Source organism: Choristoneura fumiferana, chromosome 18 (genome assembly GCF_025370935.1).
Source record: "Choristoneura fumiferana chromosome 18, NRCan_CFum_1, whole genome shotgun sequence".
Taxonomy (NCBI): Eukaryota; Metazoa; Arthropoda; class Insecta; order Lepidoptera; family Tortricidae; genus Choristoneura; species Choristoneura fumiferana.
In genome coordinates, this window is record NC_133489.1 from 16104127 (window position 1) to 16121683 (window position 17557).

Consider the following 17557-nt stretch of genomic DNA (forward strand, 5'->3'; position numbering starts at 1 on the left):
CTTTAAATAGGAATGCCCAGTTCCGCCTTTGTCACGTTCATCTTTCGTCGGCTTTTCTCGTATTTTGAGGTCGCATCTTGGTCGCATCCTTCCGCCTTCCTACGCCAGCTTATGCCTGTTTAAAACATGGAAGAAAGTATAACCTACTTGGTACTAGCACTGGCAGCTGGCCATTATCCAATAAACGATTCAATGACAATTAAACAACCATTACTTTGACATTTAATTTAGAGGTTATATTTAAAGCGATAAAAATTCTCAATACACAATCACTGAAAAGTAAGAAAAGTATTTTTTTTTCAGAAATGTAATGGTTCTAACAAATGGAAACTGTACGTGAAACTAATAAACTTTACTGTGATGAAAATAAGATGTCAGGTAACAGACGGATAGACTCGGAAGTTTTTTTGCTATGAATGTGACACGTGAATTACTACAGGCTTGGGATGCCGCTGAAAGTAAAACATTGTCGTTAGTAGTTATGCCTATATTTTTATTTGATGCATTTGTCGCCTATCGTGTATTTTTGTTTAATTACAGCAACGGATTCAGCAGCGCAGACCCAAGACCTCGTAAAACCAAAGAAAAAAAGTAAGTTCAGCATGAAGTAAGCATAAAATAATAATAGGTATCTTATCTTACTACTTAAGATTATAAAATGTGAAAGAATAAATGTTAAGATGTTTGGATGTTTGGATGTTTTTTACTCAATCACGTCTAAACCACAGAACTGATTTAGATGAAATTCGGTATACAGTTAGCTTGTGTGCTGGGGCAGAATATAGGATAGTTTTTATCATGGAAAACTGCATAGTTCCCGCGGGATACCGATAGACGAATACTACGCAGATGGAGTCACGTGCAACAGCTAGTAAGTTTATAAAAAGAAACCAGTAAACGTCAAAATAATAAGTAAAAACTTTTATATGAGTGATTGTGTGCGCTTGTTTCTAAATCAATTTGATAGCATGGCGTAAAAGTGACACAGTGAGGGTATAAAACAGTCATCCATCACCACGGCTTAGTAATTTCGATATCAAAACATGGGGACTTTTATTAATGAGTACGCGGGAGGAAGAGATTTTCCGCCCCCACGTTTTCCTTTCAGCGAGCGCTTCAGTAGCCCGGCGGCCGCCGCGGGGAGCACGACGCGACGCCGCTCACACATTGTTTGTTTATTGTTTACTTGTTTACAATTATACCTCCACGACATTCGTTGAGAAAAGGACAAACACAACCACACACGCCACGTACGTGACACATAATTCCTTGATAAGTTTGTGCTGATTTCGTGATGGTTACGTGAACCGTATGCCAAAATTAAGTGATGCCGATGCAAGCACGTTGTTTCAACCTGCATTCACCCCTATGTAACTGCAATTTGTGTTTTAGTCGAAAAAATGTGGTTTTTTAACCCGAACTTTTGACAGTTATATCTGTAACTAACTATGTATGCAATTTTCAAATTTATATCAAACGAGTTCATCTACAGCATTAGGAGTTTCAGAAATAAATTTAATTATCTCATGTAAAAATCACAAGGCTAAATAATAATTCACCTGTCTCGTTCAAACATTATCTCTTGTAAATCAGTGCCAAAAGGCATGCCAAAGAATTATTTTCTAATTTACTTCATCTGCTTGAGATATAATTACTTTTTTCCGTTTCAATGTGTCACTGTCGACGAGATAAAACCGAATAAACAAGTTAAATTCGACTTACTACCGAATAATGACCACTAGATGTTGACCCAATCTGAAATTAAATTTTAATTGGATTTACACATAATTAAATTATTGGTAGAACGAACCCTCTACCATTTACGCGTGGCAGTTTAACCAAACTGTAGGATGTAATTTCCTTATTACGAGTTGATTGATATTACTGGTGACGATTTTTCACGTGAAAGTAATAAACAACCCATTATAATTATTTCATTCTTTATCACACGTTTTCATATGCTTTCTAAAATCAACTTTTAGGTATTTACTGTTATTTAAATTATAGGCTACTCTTACTTTAAGTACACAGTAAAATAACCTTAACTTTATCAAAATTGGTCGTAATTTCAGTGGCCATTTAAACTTTTTACCGATTTCATTGTTTGGTTCATTTTTATTTGACCATTAAACAGATACCATCCACATTATTGCTACAGTATTCAATTAATTAGATCAATCAAGTTTTACCAACTTTTGTTGTAATTGTTCATATTGATAATGGTTTATCCCGCTGCATCAACCATAATGCACGCATGGGACTTAAGTCAGTTATCAAACTCATTAGTGCCACCGTCCCACGCTCTGAACCAAAAATGTCTGTATAAAGGTAACCCAGTTTTATATTGTGCCGCTTCAAAATGTAAGTCAAAGTACTTGGGCCATTATTGATCATAATGATATAGCTAGAAGGTGTAATAATACTATTTGAATACTTTCTAGTGATATAACTACTGTGGTAGGTACTAGTAGCTTTCCAACTACCTACCGAAACTGAAACCGCAGACAAACTCGGTAGGTCCTTATTTTCATCAGTTTCAAACAGTACGCCGAGGTAAAGTAGCTGTTGCGGTCCATGTAGATATGGTACTCGTATATGAGTTCCTGAGACGACAATATAGAAATCGAAATAGAAAGGCACTTATATGAAAGTAACTGTTACCATTTCCACGAGATTGAAAAAACCGAAAATTTAGATTAGCTAATCCCACAAGCTTCAAAGACCTAAAAATATTCAAAACGTGCACAAATCTTATTCAGCTTAGACGCGGTTCTGCTTTCACTATTTTGTTTATTTATTCGAATGGTTACACGGTTTACACGAATAAAGTCACCCCTCAGCGTTACACGCATTCAAACATACCCATCTGCGCTAGCCAAATCTTTAAGTAGCACTTCCCTACACACTCGCACGTCCATAGCCACTGTTGTGACCGATAGAACAAGAGAACAGTATTTTTTGTCTAGCACTTTGTCCATGGAGGTGTTAAAGGTGGCGTCTTATAATGTTGCTTATCGTCGTCTGCAGCAGCGCATCGCATGGCGGACGAAACGGCAGCAGACTGCCTGTTCGAGCGGCTGAGGCAGCACCAACAGCGAGCGCCAGACTCCACGGAAGTAGCGCGGGCCATCACAGCGCGCATTAATGCACGGCTCACCTCGCATGGTGAGTACTTTCCACACTAAGGCAGCAACATCTACTGACTAAAAAGAAAATAACCGTCTTTTACATGATTTAGATAAGCTTCTTTCATTTTACTACGCGAGGTGAATTACTTGATCAGCAGCCGGTAAATAGCGGCAATTGGCAATTATAATATACAGTAATATATAATATAGACCTAATCATGCAAATATAACTTTTGAAAGAAATAATGAAGCATGAAGATGACTTCATGTCGACAGTCAGACATTTATTGAACGCTAATTGAAATGTTTAACCAGAGTATAATAAAATTAGTTAACTGTTTGGATTCAAACACGGCTAACCTATTTTATAACTTTCTGGCTGAAAATTCTCCTAATTAATGAATTTAGTTTCGTATCTCATGCGGCTGCCTCATGAGACTGCTCTATTAGTCTGCGTAGCCAATCCACGCGCCTGGCTGAAGGTCCGAAGCTGGTTACCTAGTGATTTCAAGCGAACAAGGTTGTTTTCGTGTTCAACGTGCAATATTACAGGAAAAGTTTATTTACTTTGTAAGAGAGCTGTCATCGAGAAAAAAGCGAAGGTTTGCTTCTTCTTTCATTATGCGGACGGCTAAGGAGTGGAACTCTCTGCCGAGGTCAGTTTTTCCGGAACGCTATAATCTGGACATCTCTAAGGTCAAAGTGAACAGACACCTTCTAGGCAAACGTGTGCCATCTTAGGCCTCATCTTCGCGGTCCATCAAGCGAGATTGAGACCAAACGTAAGCCTATTTTTTATTTAAAAAAAATACTAGTTCAACGAGAGAATTTTTTGAAAAGTAAACAATCTGAAAATATAGGCAACCGCCTTTGTTTACTTTGTGAATAGTTGGATAAACGATCGGAATTCATCAACTTTTTTATAAGTTGTTAACGACTTCTTTTGATAAATTTTCATTGTCAATCACTATCGTTATGGTTAATAGCAAATTGTACAACAAGAGCATAAAACGAGCCATTTTACACAAAACGTTCATATAGCCAACCGAGCCGGTATGGCGATAGTGGATAGACACGTCGAGGGGAAAATGGGATTAATGCTCGAGTTTTAAACTCTGCTTTTCACTTAGATTGCGAGGAAATGAAATAGCAACAGTGGAAACAATTGCTCACTATCTATGTACCTTCCTTTTAATTTTCAGGCATTAGTATATAATCATATTTATTGATTTATTTTGATTGATTTAATTGATTTTTAGTTTTATATAAATTTAAAATTGTTAAAAAAAATACGTAAGGATGTTGAAACTTTTTTGTTTGTGGCTGTTGACACCTGATTACATTGGTCTTAGACGTAGATTTTACTTTATGCACTAGAGCATAAAAAGTCATTTTATGTCGCCTACATAGATCCAGCATAAACACGAACTTTACGAGCATGAGAAGTGAAAATGTTATTTTCTTCAGAAGTTATTAATTGTTCGATATCTTAACTTTTATCCTTCTTTCAAGACTGGATGCTTCAACTCAACACTTCCGAAGTTGGTCAAGTTGGCCTCGGGTAGTTGAATAGAAGGATGAATATCAGAGCGTTTAAACCTCTCGATGTTCGAGAATAATTTCATTAGGGGCGGTCGATAATGTTACGGAATAGCTACAGTAAATCGATTAGTGTAGCGGTTTATGATCAGTTTGTTCAAACTCAGAATTATTTTAAGGAGGGCTTCCACTTCCACGTTAAAATATTGACAGTAAAAAATATTTTTTGAGGTTATAGCATTTAAATAAGTACACTTTTAAACGTCTTTTTCTGTTTCCCGATATAGACGTTTTTGTGAGAAAGGGTTTGAAAAACTTTAAGAGAAATCAAAAACAGATCATGTTTTGCATGTTTTCGGTTGTTTTTTTTTTATTATAAAGTGATGTTTTTATTTACTATATTTGATTAAATAATCAAGACTGTTTGGTCAATTACACATAATATACGGGTAGGAACCAGATCAAAAAGTAGAAACTTTAAATGTATAAAGTTGAAAAAAATTGGTTGATTTCAGATGAGTACGTCAGGCCTTATGCCGAATGGCTGGTACAACAAATCAACATCCTTTACTCGCATACGATCTATAGCCTCCGATCATAAAGTTTGTTTGTGACCGTCGCGTTCATCAACATCTCAAACACATAACGCTTAATAATAGATGTGTTACGTACGACTTATAACTCTAATAAATCAAACAAAATTCAAGCTCATAACTTTCAGCTGAGAGATGAATCAAAATGTATCCTCGGCCTCAACTTCTCAAGAGAAGTACTGCATTTGCCTACAGCAAATTTATATTCTGACCGCGTATTGGGTCGCCTAAAAAGTATCTGTTTCGTTTGCAGCAATGCAATAACAGTATTTGCGGTGCATTACTCGTGATTAAAATTCTGCTTAAATACTTTTTTGTGAAAGTTGCTAAGATTTAGCTGAGGCATGCTAGTACTTCGTATTCACGGGCTTATCGCAAAACCTAGTGCCGTATTCGTCTAGACTGTGGAGCGGCGTGGCACCTTAAAAAATGTATTCCAGTGGGTCCGGTAGATTACTCCAGACTGCAATAGCTTGGAGTCATCTTGGAGTGAACATCTTCGTTAAGCAACCCGGAGAGTGAAAGAAACGTGGGTTAGGTATGTGCCTTATATATATATATATAAATATAACGGGACAATTAACACCAATTAACCTAGTCCCAAAGTAAGCTTATAGCAAAGCTTGTGTTATGGGTACTAAGCAACGGATAAATATAATTATTTAGATAGATACATACTTAAATACATATTAAACACCCAAGACCCGAGAACAAACATTCGTATTTTTCATACAAATATCTGCCCCGACACGGGAATCGAACCCGGGACCTCAAGCTTCGTAGTCAGGTTCTCTAACCACTAGGCCATCTGGTCGTCAAAAAGCTTTATTGTAAGAATTATCTCGTTAGACGTTAAGAATCTTTCGTCTTCCAATGCAACACCTCATAGATAGTGTAGGTACACATCCATGAGGACACTTACTATCACAAGTCACGTTAAAATTTAAAACCCCTAGCGTGTTAAGAATTGATGGTGTTGTACTTGGAGCACATCTTCTTATCAACCAACTTAGTTATGGAAATACGTACGGCACGTCTCCAAATCTTCTATCTCATGCTGTTATTGAGCCAAACAGCGTCAACTGTTTCCTCATAATTACTATATTTACCCACATTTATACACACTTTTTTACTCAAAAATCGTCGTAAAATTCAGAAATTGTATCATCATATTCATCATAAACTCGTCTACCGTCATCGCCAATATTAACGAAATGCGCCGATTTGCTTGCCGTCAGCTACTCTGGCTAAAATATAAATTGTTCAAGGATTCGATTTCAGTTTCGCAATGATAAACGGTGATGTTTTAATCTAATTGCCAGATAACTAACTAAACTAGGTATTCATTATCTTGAATCAATTTTGTGATGCTAGTATTAGACTATTCTAGAAGTCTTTATCCACGTCACATTATCACATTAGAAGGCGAAATCTGGATTTCAACTAATTTGATGGTTCGGGTTCTTCACGTCTCGTCATGTTAATGGAAGTGCACACTTAGTACTTATGTGATTCCCACGCACAAAAAACTTAAATTAGAAATTGTTTGACTTATGTATCTAGTGCAAATGATACTGATTGTAAAATGACCCTCTAAAACACGTATTTGAATACATTGGGCTTAGACGTTAAAAAATAATTTGTTGTTTAACTATATATGTCATAATAAATAATAGTCTTCGGATGTTGCTAGACAATAAATTTTATCGGTTTATTTTAAACTCATTCGCTCGAATCTTTAATTACAGATGAAGTCATAGTAGAATTGGAAAAACAGTGAAGACAACGTACAGCTATTTTCAGCTATTTTGATAGCTCAGTGAAACAAACCAACGAAAGATAAATAAAAAGATAAAAGGCCCTTTTAATGACATTGACTTTACAGTAGTATGTGTCTAGACCAGCAGACTTATATTACTCCCTAGTGATAATATATGGCGGGCACTCCGAACAACTGCATTTTGGCCGCTCGCCAAACATTTTTTTTTGACGGCAACTCTCACTGAAGCACAAATAAAAGATTTTACTAATTGAGCTACGTTTTCTGAAACAAACAAAGCCAACTGTTCCTAAATTTGTGTAATGTAGCTACGGCTGTGATAGATGAGTGCCAATGCTCCCAAATAGCCGTTCGTAAAACTGGTTCGAATGTTACGTTGCAATCTCCTTTTTTTTTGCCGAATGTAACCTAATATGCTACTTTTCGTCGTTATAACTGAGCTGAGCTGAGATGATATTTAATATCGCATTCTGTACCTACGTAATGCCAAAGTGACGTCTTAGGAGCCTTACCGCGTCAGGTATGAATGAACGACACTAAAGCACAACAAAGTTTAGGTATGACAGAGATTGTAGCAATAGAATTGTACTCTGGAAAAACAACAATAATATACTGTGCACTGTGTGTACTGTGTGTGTGTTTGCAGGTGGTAGGACCTTGTGCAAGGTCCGCCCGGATTGCTACCACCATCTTGCTCGCTAATCCTGCCGTGAAGCAGCAGTGCTTGCACTGCTGTGTTTCGGCGTGGAGAGTAAGACAGCCGGTGAAATTACTAGCACATGAGGTATCCCATCTTAGGTCTCTAGGTTGGCAACGCCTCTGCAATACCCCTGGTGTTGCAGATGTTTATGGGCGGTGGTGATCTCTTACCATCAGGAGACCCATTTGCTCGTTTGCCATTCAGTCAAAAAAAAAAACTGATAAAAAGGAATAATATTTCTTTGAGACGAGGAACGTATTGGAATAATATTTTAACGGTGCGAATCACTCGGCAAAAGAACAATACAAAGTGCCTAAAATTATCAAATAAAAACAAACAACACTATTATGATCGCAGGCAGACGTTCCGTGCTTCCACCCAGCTTATTATCGCTCGATCAGAATTAGGCATTTACATGGAAAACCAATTTAAATGGTACGCTCTAATTTCAGTACAATCAGTTTTCTATTAATAGACGACAAACGCCCTTCAGTTTCTTGGCGTTTTAGTTGCGTGCATGAGAGGTTAAAATTGATGATTTTGTAAAACACAGGAGAGGGTTGGCGTGACGAACTCTCCTTGCGTGTATGCGTGCAAGGTGCGACGTCCTCGGCTCATCGATCCCAAGTGCATGCCAACACGTGTCTTGGTCGAATGCGGTACACATAACATAACGTTAATCCTTAAATACGAGTACATAGCAAGTTATCAACGAGATTCGATATCATGAAATTGCCTACAGTCCATTCCAAAACTATTAAAACAGTAGATAGTGATAGATCCTACATACGTGTTACTAATTCCAACTAGTAACTGCCTCAATGTAATCAATCCCTGATATAAGACTTTATTATGATTGATTTCTTTATCAGATACGTACCTATATACATGCTTTAACTGTAGTGATTGTTGATATTTAAAGATTATTTAGTTTGTTTTAAAGGTATTAAAAGAAAGAATGAAGGAATACAATGAGAGGTAATAATTTCAAGTAGCAGTATATCAAAGTATTTTTCGGATTTAGGTGTCGCTATTGCAGCTACATCGCGTGCTAAAGCTCTATACTTCAAGTTTTGGTGCAGCAGGCCCTCGTCCTCGGCCCGTGCCTGCTTCACCAAGTGTTACCATTAATTTATACATTTATATCGGTGGGGAGTTCATTATTGTGTTTATTTATGCCAATCGTACCGACAGTGCCAGCCGCAGCACTTCCCAACTTTTTATCACTCGCTCCATCACCCCAATAAAAGCCGATTTGATTAGTCACGGCGCCTATATTGCTGCAGTTATTAGCCGCCGACAAACAATCAGGTTTTTGTTGTAATTGTAACGTAATACGAGGTTAGTGTTAATATTTAAGGACGGGTATTGATAACACAAACATACTATTACGCATACGCTCGCGTGTATTCAGAATTAAATGTGATTAGGAAACGAAGAACTAGTGTTTAGGAATAAGTTTTGACTTCATTGATAAAAGTAGGTGTTTCAGGATGTATTTATGACGTAAACATTCTTTTAGGTAAAGAATATGCTTTTTATTTCTCATTTCCAATCATATCTATCCACATAAATCTAGACAGCCATATCTAATGACCTGACACTGACAGCGCGCCAAACAGGTTACGTTCGAAAACAGTAGGTACATCAATAAAGTTTATCACATAGATACCTGCTTACATACAAGATTCACGCGAAAATTGCATTACTTCTCCTTGCAGTCGGGTATAAAGACATAACATCAAAAGAATTGGTAGCTTCTTGTAATTATAAATGTAGGTTCAATGTCAATAAATAGCTAGTTTTTTTTTACTATTTGGATATCATCCAGTCTCCAGGCTGGTGGCTTCTTCCTTCTAAATTGCTATAATTTCTAAAAATAGTACTTAATCCATTTTCATAAATTAAAGTCAATTCATGTAGCGAATTATCGTTAATATTTACCACTTCCCGTCGAAATGGGCGCTATGAAGTGTTATGAAGCACATGAACATCTAAGCAATCAAAGATATTTATATCCACGTGCGGCGATCTATTTCTGTTCCACTATAAATCAAGGCGGGCCTTGACACTGCGATGTGGTCAAAAGATCCAGGACGCCACCATTGCAAAAGCTAGAATTTTTTGGATACGATAGACGAGAAATAAGAAATGCATTTGTTTTCAAACTTAACGTCAAACGTGTGCGTTCAATAAGTTCATTTTGCAAATTGTCAATATACCTACACATTCCGCGTCATTAGGCAAATTATTTTTAATTTAAATTGAAACTGACCTTGTGATTGCTTACTTATTGTTGTTTAAACAAAAAATATAAGAATTCCCAAAATACACAATACAAACTAAAGCGACCCCTGTTTCTAATCTAACCTGAACTCGACTGAATCAAAATAATATTTTAAAATTACAAACCATTAATAACATGGAGCTTTTTAAATTTTTGAAAATTATATTAGTTTACAGTTATAGTTGACTTGACAAAAAACATTGAATGGTTTTAATTGTAATTAAATAGTTATGTAAATTTTTGAGTCTTTCGATTTTGTATAAATTAAATAAACCAGTTTAAACTATTATAATAACATGTACGTTTTAGACAGGAAGCAATACTGGTACAATATTTGTTCGTTAGTTACTAACAAAAGCGTTAATTTTATAAAGCAATTAATCTCATTTCCGATAGGTATCGATGGGCATGTGTTACATTATAGGTATTTTAATAACGTATTTGGATAATTGTTGAATGGAAGCCAAATGTCAAGGAGTAATGCGCTTACTGATTGGCATTTTTGTTAGTTGATGCTATAAAACTGTCAAGTGGTATGATTAAAACCTCAATAAACAAGCTAATAATCTTATAATAATGTAATGTAATAATAATAGGGTTTTTGAGAATAATTTTTGAAACAAAAACGATTTTATAAAATCGGACAACAAAATGTGTATCTATATTTAGTAATAGATAGATATAAATAGTGATATTAATGAGGATGTTACCAATACTGAACTAACTATCAATATTCATCTGTTACGGTGTGTTGATGATGATAACCATGCCAGTTCTGCAGTAAGCACTTAAAATTTTTAATGTTTACAACTTTGCTTAATTACAAAGCTACAAAACAATGCATCGTATATTTAAAAAAAACACGATTTTTTCTTCCGTCTCCTCATAAATAAGGATAAGGCGACGTTCAAAGTTTCGAAAGAAGGTGCGTTCGAATAATCGCAACTGCAAATTAAGATTACATATGCCCTTGAGGTTTACTGACATTTTGTTATTATGCATATTATCAGCTCCAATCTGATTTCATTTAGTTTATTTGGCATCTCTTGACAGGAACATGTTTACGGTTTTGTTGTTGGCAACGTCTCCTATAATCGTAGTAAGTGTTATGACAACGATTTCTACAACTGCATTGGAATATAGGTACTACTATAATCTAATGCGACCTACAAGACAAGGTCGCACGCGTAGTTTTTTTTTGTTTGCCATACCATAATATATTTGTATTTGCAAGCCGTAGTTTACGCGCAGATCAATCGTATCGATGGTGAGGCAACAGATGAAGTATCGGATTAGATTTCTGTTGATTAGACGTGATAATAAAAATAGATCAATTGAACCATTATTGACAGCCAATTTCCATGGACTCTTTAATCAAAGACAGTCGTCATTGATTTACACCAACGAGTAAATATATGGGATGATCGATTTGCTTAAAACTGGCCGAAAGATAGAAAAATAAATATTAGGTGGATTTTACAATAAAGATTGGATTTTATAATACAAATAAAACAAAAAGTCCTCCTTGTTAGGCCCTCTTGTTCTGAGAGGAGGCCTGTGCCCAGCAGTGGGACGTATATAGGCTGGGATGATGAAAACAAAAAGTAGAAATAATACTAAATTTACAAACTAAATTAAAAACGAAAGATATGTTTATAAATTGGAAATTATCCGATGCAAACTAACAAAATAAAGGTTTGTTTACGTCTGAAGTTAACGAAGCACTTAATATCATAATCAGCGTTTATATTCTGGATATCCGCAGTCTGTTACTATGGCGTCAGCGTTTTCTAGATGTATTTTGGAGTTGGTTCTGTTTTGCGATGACGCGGGACGCGCGGTCCCGGTGGCACGGCGCCAGCGTCGCGGCCGAGACGGCCTGCCACTGTCGCAGCGACTAGGCCATCTACTGCATTATTCGCCCGGACATAAACAAATATAAACTTGGACTAATTTATCTACGCTTCCGTGATGATTGGCGGGTCTACCATTGACTTGACAGCTTTATTACCTGTTTATTGTTTACATGACACGATTTCAATCGTTATTGCCGTATTTGATAGTTACTTTGTTAGTGCATTATAGTACATTGTGCATTAAGGGGCGTAAGAATGGGATTACTAACGAGAGTCTATTAGAAGCCCGTCGCTGGAGGCGGAGGGCTTTTAATGACTGGAGTTTGTAATCCCCTTACAGCCCGTGATACACACAATGATTTTCATCATATTGCGAGGAAAAATGCAAAAAAAAATATTTTGTGTTCAAACACTTCACAGCTCGGCAAAAGAAGGGCGCTAAGAAAACAACTGAATAAAATAATGGCTACCCGCCAATACAGGTGGCTACTACAAACATCGAAAATCGAAGTTCGTATAGTACCGTACCGTCCCTATACTACGAAGAGCAAAATTTGAACTTCGTATGTAAGTACCTTGCCGTCCCGCTCTCACTTTCGTATTATATAATATCAGCGTCAGGAAAACGATATGCACTTCGATTTTCGAATTTCGTACTAGCGAATCAGCAATCAGGGGGTTGTCACTTTTTTCGGGTCGTCTAATATAGATAATACTAAGAACTGTGTTAAGTTTAAAATTCGAATGGTCTTAAGATTGTCCCAACATACTAAAAAAATATTTACTTAAGTAAAATGATTGCAAAACAATTTGATATAAATTTTAAATATAAAAATAATAAAGTTTCATGAAGCGTGGCAAATTTTATGGGGTAAATTGGGTTATAGCTAAGTTTTAAAAATGTAAATAAAAAGTTGGCTGACTTGAAATCTTATTAGTCTGAAATGACGTACCTACTAACTTTTTAAAACTAAATTCATAACTCCCTTGGGGAGAAAAACTATGTCGTAAATTCATAGTTCCCGCGGGAACAATTGAGGCCATTGCCTGTGATGAAAAATACATAATATTTTGTTTTGACACCTAGGTAGTTGCCAAATTTGTATGACCTTGATCACCGTTAAAAAGTAAATAGACAATAAAGAGACTATTTAGTGCTGAAGTATGTCTAGGATGTCTAGACTTGGAGCTGTGATTACATCATGCACATTTCCTTTTGAAATTCTTGATTATAAATATTAATTGCGGCCCTCCTTCAAACGATTCGTAACGTATAATTGACTTTGGCATGCGTTATTAAAACTCGTCCACGGACCAGTCGCGCGACGACTTTGTTGACGGTTGCCTATAGAGCAATTACGGTCGGTGTACGTGCCTATCGTTATTCAAGAAGATAATTTTAGATCGTCAAGTATTGGAAAGACCACTTGTCGGCCTCCGTGGCGCTCCAGTTGCGACAGCAGAACAAAGCATGTCGTCCGCTCCTCGCGGAACCGCGGGCTGAGTCGCGTCGTGCCGTCACACGGTCATCGCGCCGCAGCGAGGTCGTCCTCTCCCTGCAGCTGCCTTTGAGGAATAAATTTGATATAAAAGGGCACATTTGTTTCTTACACAAGAAAATAAGACATTTTAGTCTGATTTCTGGGGGTCGATTAACCCCTCGTATGCGGGAATTGTTGGCGCATGGAGGTAGAGTCTGGTGCTTATTACGAGTACAATGTCATTAATTTCTAATTTTTACAAAATCACGCGTCTTCGTGGATGGCACTAGGTATATTATGTCATCAACTCTGTTTTAATAAGAGCAAATTCTGCTGATAAATAAAAAAACAACAGGATAGCCTTAAATTCTAAAATCAGCGTCTAAACATACCAGGGGTTAATTTTTTTCAGAAACAAGTGCAGTGCAGTGTTTGCAGGTGGTAGGACCTTGTGCAAGGTCCGCCCAGATTGCTACCACCATCTTGCTCGCTAATCCTGCCGTGAAGCAGCAGTGCTTGCACTGTTGTGTTTCGTCGTGGAGATTGAGACAGCCGGTGAAATTACTGGCACGTGAGGTATCCCATCTTAGACCTCTAGGTTGGCAACGCGTCTGCAATACCCCTGGTGTTGCAGATATTTATGGGCGGTGGTGATCTCTTACCATCAGGAGACCCACTTGCTCGTTTGCCATCCAGTCGAATAAAAAAAAATAAAAAAAAAAGTGAATTTTAGTCTATTTTCACTAACGCTATGTTTAAGTACATGATTAGTATTTTTATTGGTTGCCTGTTTGTTACAGATAAACATGTACGCCAAACAACACTGGATAAACTATGGAACAAGCAAACCGGGGCCATACAAATGTTACTATCTATTTTGGAGGTGATACGTTCATACATACGTCGCAAATAATAACTAGCTCGATTCTGACATCAATTTTGCTAAATAATATTTGTAATTGTGTTACAGAACTCAAGAGATTCACCGACATCAACCTATATAACATCAATATTACGAGAAACGTTATGTTTAAAACAAGGAAAAGGGAAAAAATGCTCAGGTAAATTATTAATGATATCTTGCTTCTTCTAACGACAGTCAGCAAAAAGTTTAAATTATGTTATATTATAATGAGAATTTATAATTATTCAAAATATGTAATAAATTAGCGGTCACTGATACACCGGGACAAAAGAAGAAGGAGGGGAAAAAGACAGGCAAAGAGAATAAAGACCCGACGATTAAAAAGGGTATGTGCGGAGCTCGCGACCTAATGGCTTTTTAACACAAACTATACAATTGTACCGTTTTGTCAAAGCATGTGTGTTTAGTTAATAATATATTATAATCTGTAGGTATTTCTAAACTGACAAATAAATGTCGTATAAAGGGTGATCTTTTAATTTCTTAATGTTAGTATTGTTGTTTAGTATTGACGATCCAATCAATTGGAATTTGTGCCTAAGGATTCGATGACGCTTTTTTTTAACCTAATCTTTTTTGTTCCAACAATTGGAACTTCTGATACTAATTAATAAAGTGCTTGAAATTAATTATCTTCGCAGTTATGTAGAATATAATATACATCTGAACGACTAACTTAAATTGAAATAAAGCGATATAATATATCGGAAACACCAGCACGTTTGAATTGCACTGTTCTTAAATATTAGATGGCTACAATTAGATGGAGGCAGTCTTGGTACCTTCAAAGTATACTGTAACTATTTGCATTGTGGTGACATATTCATATTATTATGTTCTCTACAAAAGTGGTTCAGCCAACTGACATTTAGGACGAGTTCACATAGACTTTGCTTGACACAGTGCACTGTAGTTACAAATTGAAGTCTTTGCATTGCAATAAGATAACAGAATAATGAGGCGATTGTTAATTCAAATGTCTCCGCACTATGTTTTACGAGATTAACATACACACGTACACAATGGTTGTTATTGTTATACGTTTGTCAGTAGCACGAATACTCCAGGCTAATCCAATAACAATATTTGGCTTCTTTGAAATAGTTTCGACGGAATATTTCTGAAGTTGCTTTAATGTATTGCGGGATCTTTGATATGAATAGCGATGATAATTTCAGCGAACAACATAGCGAAGACGCAGTGCGCCCAGCATTTCATAGCGATAAACGGCACGCAGGCGGTGATCCGCACACTGGTTACTACACATAGCAGACGGGACGGCAGCGTCGGTACTGAGCTTATGCTTCAGGACCTTGTGTGGATCCTCGCCTCGCTGTCACCGAAAGGTACGCGCTCTGATGCGAACTGTTGCTTACAGCGAACAACCTGGCGCGGCAGCAGTGCGCCTATGAGTTTATATCAATTAAAGGCACCCAAGTAATAATCCGGAAGGTGATCGCGGTGATGCACGACAAACGCGACCGCCACGCCGGGACGGAACTCGTGCTGCAGGACCTCATCTGGATCCTTGCCCCACTTGCTTCCAGAGGTTACATACCATCATCATCCTTTCCTTATATCCTTCTGACTTCTTTTTATCAGCAAGTGAGTCACCTGGTGGTAAATTATCACCACCACTCATGGCCAGCCAGCCCCAACACCAGAGACTGCAGTTGTATTACCAGCCTAGGGGGATAAGGTAGAATACCTCAGCTGCCAGTAATTTCGCCAGCTGTCTTACACTTCAAGGCCCCATAGAGCAGCAAAATCACAGCTTTGATTAAATATTCTTAACTCTTGATAATACATGTGTGTACAAATCCTCTCAATTAGTGTACGAAATAACATAATAGCAATTTCGATTTACTTATTCTTACCACCAGCTTTCTGTACACCAAACTTTACAATTCCACATAATGATCACTTTTTATACGAGAAAATTCATCTTAATAAATCTAAATAATCTTATTAATTAATTAATTTGTAGCACTCGCAATTTTTGTGATACAGGGAGCATGAGGGAAATTATGCTGCTTAAGTACAGCCAAGGAATTTAATTCATGGGCCACCATGGAACCTTTTCAAAGGAAAAGTCATTACGACTTTCCTTGTTAATTAATGCGATGTGACTATGACGTTTACTGTGAAATGGTTCCATGGTGGCAAATGAATAAAACTCCTTGACCGTACTGTTTTTCAAGCGGTTGTTTTTAGGATGTATTTCATGTCACTTCAGTTTTATCCATTTTTTTAATACCTGTTCTGACTTTTTTCAGATCCTAAATTTGCAATGAAGGTCAGAATGCTTGGCTGTGTAAGGACAATGCATCTTGTATTAAAAGGACATTTTACAGACAACAAGCTTATTTTTCCACTATTGGTGATTATGAAACAACTAGGCAAAAACCGTGAGTTTCTTTATTACATAATTACATAATTTATTGAATCAGGCGTTACTTTGCTCACAAGCGACCTACAAGCACGAGCGATTGTTTATAAAAAAAAATATATACATTAATGCTGTGCCTATTGTACGTGATACCCCAGGTAATTTCCTTGTGTTTTCTATTCCAGCTATAACTACGTCCATCCTTATTCGGGATGGAATCATAGGTACGTACGAGCGGGTTCTCGTGAGCCTGGGTTTCATCCCCACTGCGAGACTTCGTCTGTGTCTCGATGCCATCGACTACTTCAGCAAAAACAGTTGAGTTTGCATTCGTTTTATTATTTGCAATAATATTAGATGAATCGAAAATATCATCACAATGTGACTAAAGAAATGAGTCGAAAGTGCTAATTATACAACACCATTACAGGTGCTCACTTACTAAGGTGTGCGACTTTCCGCGGCAAATTACTATTAAGTATAGAATTTCCATTCAATGTAGATTCGTAGACTCCAATGGTAAAAGCCTCTTCCATTTTCCTTTGCCTTATGACACTTCTTTTTCCTACCGAGCCACACCAATTCGGTGTTTAAAAAGTCCATCTTTTATCTTTAATTCTCGTTAATGCCTCGCCACAGAATAAGTAAAAGTACAAGTACAGAAGGTTCTCTCTTTTGATGTTGACGAAAGTCGCCATTTTATATGCCTACGTAATTATATTAGCAAAATCACCGCGCACCACCAAGCAACATTGAACTCTAGTACTGCGCGCGAAGGTCGTTATTATTCAACACCAACGTTTTGGTTTAGGTTAGGGTTGTAAATCAATAAAAAAAGAATACTCACATATAACTTAAGAGTAAATTCGGACAAATACT

At 36.9% G+C, this 17557-nt stretch overlaps 1 protein-coding gene across 8 annotated transcripts in view; it reads left to right on the forward strand.

Moving 5' to 3' along the window:
- The first annotated feature begins 231 nt into the window (after positions 1-231).
- The window catches only part of LOC141438129 (cytosolic carboxypeptidase 1-like), a 78942-nt gene continuing 61616 nt past the window's right edge, over positions 232-17557 (forward strand). For 2 of the 8 annotated variants that reach the window (XM_074101827.1, XM_074101829.1), the window contains exons 1-9: positions 232-378; positions 541-591; positions 3028-3165; positions 14165-14247; positions 14335-14425; positions 14535-14615; positions 15468-15635; positions 16566-16697; positions 16864-16995. In XM_074101827.1, coding sequence (XP_073957928.1) covers positions 324-378; positions 541-591; positions 3028-3165; positions 14165-14247; positions 14335-14425; positions 14535-14615; positions 15468-15635; positions 16566-16697; positions 16864-16995 — 931 coding nt within the window. In that variant the 5' untranslated portion in view covers positions 232-323. Of the gene's footprint in view, positions 459-540; positions 592-1136; positions 1251-3027; positions 3166-14164; positions 14248-14334; positions 14426-14534; positions 14616-15467; positions 15636-15667; positions 15839-16565; positions 16698-16863; positions 16996-17557 lie in introns of those variants that run through there. The other 6 variants (XM_074101828.1, XM_074101831.1, XM_074101830.1 and 3 more) reach the window with 6 other exon arrangements.